Source organism: Vipera ursinii, assembly GCF_947247035.1.
Source record: "Vipera ursinii genome assembly, chromosome: 1".
In the NCBI taxonomy this organism is placed as follows: domain Eukaryota; kingdom Metazoa; phylum Chordata; class Lepidosauria; order Squamata; family Viperidae; genus Vipera; species Vipera ursinii.
In genome coordinates this window covers 169,496,273-169,502,272 of record NC_139512.1, presented here as the reverse complement: position 1 = coordinate 169,502,272, position 6,000 = coordinate 169,496,273, and the positions used below count along the sequence as shown (strand labels likewise).

At 42.5% G+C, this 6,000-nt stretch overlaps 1 protein-coding gene across 1 annotated transcript in view; it reads right to left on the bottom strand.

Annotated features, from left to right (window-relative positions):
• Window positions 1–237: 237 nt before the first annotated feature.
• The window catches only part of GLS (glutaminase), an 83,102-nt gene continuing 77,339 nt past the window's right edge, over window positions 238–6,000 (bottom strand). Inside the window, exons 15-18 of the mRNA XM_083350513.1 lie at window positions 5,902–5,963; window positions 3,898–3,974; window positions 3,740–3,803; window positions 238–650 (exon numbers count right to left, since the gene is read on the bottom strand). Of these exons, the coding sequence (XP_083206639.1) occupies window positions 494–650; window positions 3,740–3,803; window positions 3,898–3,974; window positions 5,902–5,963 (360 nt within the window). The 3' untranslated portion in view covers window positions 238–493. The remainder of the gene's footprint in view (window positions 651–3,739; window positions 3,804–3,897; window positions 3,975–5,901; window positions 5,964–6,000) is intronic.

Sequence of the window (6,000 nt, the reverse complement as noted above, 5' to 3'; positions counted from 1 at the left end):
AAAACATCTGAGTGCTTTTATGTTCCAAGATGCCAGATTGAATCCACAACAGCAACAAATCTAGCAAGACGACAACTACGTTGGCTCAAGTATACTTGCCTATAGCTTTCTTAGAAGTATCCGTGTATACACAGCAAGCGGGACACAAAAGCTTCATGAGTATGACCCTGGAGTAAAGCTTCATGAAGTTCTCCCTTCCCTCCCCACCCCCACCCCACCCCCCAAAAAAAACCCCTGTGCATATAGCCAACAATAATTTCTATCACTTGCACGTAGCACAAGGTAATATTGCTCACATTATGAATAGTTGGGGGTTTGTTTTTTTTCCTGAAAAAAGAAAGTTGTTTTTTGTGCGCAACAAACAAAGCTGCTGTAACATTGGAGCAAAGCAGTACTCTGGAAAACATACATCACTATCCAACAGAAACACACTCTTCATAATCATTTCCCACAATTAAATAGATTTGTTGGCTTCGAATCGGTCAGGAGAGTGTTATAGTAAGCCATCCAGGTTTTTCTCCACAGTATGGTTTTCTTTTCCATTACTAGAGTCGTCAGGAGGGGTGTACTGAACTTGATATTCTTGAAGAATTTTGAATACATCATGATGTCCAAAGTGCAAAGCTTCATCCATAGGTGTATTGTTCCATCTGGAAGGCAATTTCAAGGAGAGGTGGTAGGTATGTTCAAGGTATCTCAAGGTCTAACGAGCATGTCAAACTGCCGGCCCCGCAGGCCAGATGGGTCATGCCGAAACCGCCCCCACCCCCCATGGCCGGCCATGGGGGAAAAGCCCCGATACATTGCGCGGTCACATGACCTCGCGAGTTTGACATGCCTGCTCCAAGTTAACATGTTGATGGATTTACACAAAGATTTCCATCCTCCCGTTCTAATGGACACACATCTCTGTTTAGCTTCTAAAATGAATCCCTTCCTGAAAAGTGGGTGCCCACCTGGCTTCCCAAAAACGGCATCTCAGCTGAGCCTGTCTTCTTGCATATTGGAGACTGACTGGAAGTTAAGCTGTTTGATGGGCTTCTTTAGCACAGACCTCCTAAAATATTTGAGGGAATATTTTTGAGGGATATTTGAGGGAACACCTGCTGCCAGCATCAAGCTCCCTTTGTCCAGTGCGCTCGCAGAGAGAGGGTCTTCTCAGGGTGCCGCCGGTAAAAGATTGCCGGCGGATAACACCCAGGGAGAGGGCCTTTTCTGTGGGTGCGCCTGCCCTCTGGAACCAGCTGCCCATGGAGCTCAGGACTGCCCCTGACCTACGCTCATTCCGCCGGGACCTGAAGACTTGGCTCTTTGAGCTCTCTGACCCAGGCTGAGAATTTTAACTGGGGTTTTATTTTCAGGGATAATTTAATCTTTTATTTGTCTTTTAACTTTGTATTTTGTATTGGTGTGATTTTAAAATGCCCTGTAAACCGCCCTGAGTCCTTCGGGAAAGGGCGGTATATAAATCTAATAAAATCTAAATCTAAAATCTAAAACCTCAGCTCCTTCCTTCAGTGAAGCATTCTGTACTGACTTGGCCAAACCAGTCTCGGACAGCTTAATCAGGGTAAAGCATAATTTGTTTGGTGTACCAAGTATCCTGTCTTCATCTTCAATCTGAATGAATGCACGTCAGGTCCTATTTTAATGTGATGGAAGGACAAGGAAACACCACAGGCGTGCTATAGGACCCGCTATCACTAAATAGTCCAGGTTGAAGCCAACTGGAGCAATTTCATCTGAGGCTCTAGCAAATGCAACTTTGAAGGCAGCTGCAATGTCTTCCTAAGCTTTACTAGGTCCTTGATGCAATTAACTTCTTACGATGAGATGATTACATGGATTAAAATGGTGGTAGCAAAGAACAACTGTTTTTTCTGCGCATCAGACAAAACATGAGTTTTGCCTGATGCTTGACTGAATTCCTCTGAATTTTGTTCTACTGTCTATTATTTATGGTCTTGCTGTTTTATGGTCCTGATCCCTTGGAAAACCAAAGAAGCCATTTGATTTAGCAAGCAGGAGCAATTAAACAAATCATTTCTCTACCCCACATATCTATCAGGGTTTCAGTGATATCACTGACTGTGACTGAAAAGGCCCCACAGCAGCCAAGAAAACTATCCAATTTTGATTTTCAGGGCAGCCTTTTCTAATAAGATTCACTACCCAACCCCCATACTGCCTTTCTATACCTTGATCATTGTCTTCCTATCCTGGGTAATGAAGTAAACCAGCAATGTGGCTTGTCATTGGACAAGGCCAGATATTAACTATGGTTGGCTGCATAGTCAGCCAGAGGTCGAGATTGGATTTGGCATTTTTATCCACCTATTACATCTTTCCCCCAAACCTGGGATAAAGGTATAATCGCAAGGATGTGGGCTGTTCCAAGTAAAGCTGATTTTGCAATGAACTGATGGGGATTTTGTCAGTGCCAATGGTGTTCAAGTGGTGCTTCAGATGGTGTGGAATTGCACCCAAGGTGCCTGTTAGTACTATCTTTGCTTTCTTTTGCCACAGTTGTTCTATTTCTATTTTCAGGTCTTTGTTATTTTGGGCTGGTTGGCTTCACTCAGGATGAAGACTACAATTGCCCATAATTACTAGATTTGTTCACACACACACACACACACACACACACACACACACTGTGTGTCTCATTCCATATTTTGTATTTTTTGTTCAGAATAGGGACAGGGAAGACTATTCTTAAATTGCAAGTGGCAATTGAGCTTACAATGGAAGCTTCTTAAAATACCTTGTCTTTCTAGGAAAATTATGGTATATAATTTGGAAGCAGGCATTTAAGAAACAGCTCATGTTCATGGCTAAAACAATTCATACTAATGATTATTTTTTGTTCCATCCAAAGTGATGTTCTATCAACAACAGAAGTCTTAATATAACTGACCCAATCCTAAGGTCTCCAAGTTCGTTTATTTTAACTTTACTTGCTAAATCAATTGATGCTAGACGAGACTGTTTTGTCTGCAGCAATGTTGAAAAGCCATAAAACTAAAGGAGAAATTCAAATTAAAGTTAATGATTAATTTTTGTAAACCAAGAATGGTGTAAGTACACATACACATCTCAGGAATGTTAACTGTGGGGCATTCCAACTCAGCGTTTCACTTAGATGAACTTAAATCCAGTGAACTCAGGCGGTTGAGACTTGCCTCCTGTACTCAATCAAAATGGGGTAACTGTGATAACTTGCAAGAAGAGGCATGTATGCTGACAAAAAATAATAATCTGGAGCATGTTTATTTAAGATCTACCACTGTATTATCTGGGTGACTTTGGACCAGTCATTCACACTCAGCCCTAGCAAGAGGGCAATGGTAAGCCACTTCTGAGATCTTGCCAACAAAACTGTAAGGACTTGTCTAGGCAGCCGACAGGAGTTAACACTGACTCGAAAGCCAACATACACGCGTTATTATACTGTTGCCTTGATCCCTTGACATCTCCCACCCAAAGGATTCTACGTTTTGCTCTGTAAATAAGGCCAAGGCTTATTCCATTTCCACATTTCAACCCCAATACTGTACCCAAAGATGTAATTGATGGCTAACTTAAAGAGGCAGAAGTTTTATTACACTTTGTGTAAAGTATCAGATTTTTAGGGTATGAATTCCTTGCAGCCTACTGCTTATGAAGCCAGTGCTAGCATGCGTCACTTTTAACAAAATTAATTAATTCTCTTAATTATACTTTTCATGCAGATGCTCACCTGTCTTTGGGGAAAGGATTCACTTTGCAAGCTTCCAGCAAAAATTTAACTACCTCTACATGACCTAAAATACAAAAAAAGACATAAGTGCATAGATTCATTATATTCCCCATACCCAAATATAACACGATAGTTTAGATATTATTCACGGGCCGAACCTTCTGCAGCTGCTACGTGCAAAGCTGTTCGAGAATCATAGTCTCTCTGTTCCATATCCATACCCGACAAGGCAAACCTGAAAAATGGAAGAAGAAGAATCTGATCACAAATAACAAGAGTTAAATTAGCAGCTGCTCCTAAACATTTGGTCCATCAGGATTGTTTAAAGCTGGTTGCCATGGGGCGAAGCACTTGCCTATTAGGAAAAGAATTCCCACACTGGGAGGGACAGCAATCAAACCAAAATGTCGGGGGGGGGGGGGCGTGGAGCCCACAGGGTGCCAAGGGAATCTCTGTTTCCACTGGTCCCATGTTGGGAACTGTAGCATCGTCCTCGAACACAATACTTGGACTATTGTTCAATAATGATTAAAACTGGAAGCCTGGAAATTGGAAGAACTGCATCAAGCACTGAATTAATTTTACCTCTTTGGTGTAATTCTCCCTTATGCTTTTTTATGCTTTCTTTCCCCGTCCCACTGCGTCTATCATCTATCCACAAATTCTTTTTTGCAAAGTCTGCTTTTGCTATCAAATCCTCTTTTAACTAATAATGGCTTATCCAGCCATCAGACAGCCACACGTAGAAAGACAGCTTAAAGGCATTTACTCTATTTGGAACTCAGCAAAATCTGAGGCCTTTGGGCTGACTGAGTCCCCAATAAGTTTCCAAGCATTCCAGAGCAACCGATTAATCAACTTTTATTTCTTTCAACCACCGGGATAAGACAGAGGCAGCCTGACCAACTAAGGTGCTAAAATAAAGGCAGAGCCACCACATCGTTTTTACCACTGCATATTTCCTTAGATTTTTGTCTGATCTGACTCTACTCCTCCTCAAACGTCCCACTTCACACCTCCAGCTTCCAGCGCACTTGATATATAGCCTTCCAAGCTGGGCTTTGAACTGATTTCCCCACTGGACAAGCAGTCAATGGATGGTGTGTGGTATTACCTTGGCAGATTTATAATAATAGGTGGAAATGAGCTTAGGAGCCAGGGGAAGAGCCACAGCCAGAGTATGGTCAGACAAGAGGCAGCTTATCCTGCCAAAGGAATGTGGGCATGGCAGATCACTCACACACACACACACACACACACACACACACACACACACAAACGCGCAGACACACCTAATTTCTTGGGCTGTAAAGATGGGATAGGGGTGGGAGACAGAGAGATGCATTTTGAGACTTGCAGGATTCTGTTAATGTAACCTTACAATAAAGTAAAATTAGTCCATCTGGTTGTGTTTTCTATCTAGACCAGGGGTGGGCAACCTTGGCTCTTTTATGACTCGTGGACTTCAACTCCCAGAATTCTGGCTCAGGAATTCTGGGAGTTGAAGTCCACGAGTCATAAAAGAGCCAAGGTTGCCTATCCCTGATCTAGATTATCTTGCAAAGCTGACAGGATTCCTCCACAGCAAGGCAGATCAAATCCAGACCGTGCTTGAATGGGAGAGCCCCAGGCAATTTGAGCAGGGTAGTAGATTGGGAAGGAAATGAAAGTGGCCTCAAAAGGCTTCTGTACTGCTGCCAAGAAAATCAGCAGAGCGTGTGTGTGTGTGTGTGTTTGTCTGCTGTTAACAGTAGTTAAGCTTGACTTGGGGAGTCTTTCTCATTTCACAGAGGAAAGTTTTGGGGGAGCAGGGATAATGGATGGGCATGTTAAGAAATTGTAACTCTCTTCTGCAAGGGAACTGGGATAAAATAAAATTTGTCCTATTTGCTCTGACCAATTGATTGGGTTAACCGTCTCTATGGGAAGAGAGGATTCTCTACTTCAGTGCATCGGAATTTTCTATTGTGGGACGGGAGGAGGAAGGAAGAGGGGTTGCTTTAATTCTGGGGGGGGAAGCCCCCCGTGATCCCGTGTTTATTTTGACAAGTGCACGTGCATGTATGAATCGAGAATGGCTGACACACAGAATTATAGCAGACACACATTTTATTTAAGTGTAACCGTCTTAAGCAAACACTGCCTTCTAGGATTGACTTTACCTTCTGAGTGCAGACACATCTCCTGTATATGCAGCAAACAAAAGATTTATTACAGATTTCACCTGAAAGAAAGGAAAGAAAAATTATTTATGAAGTTGT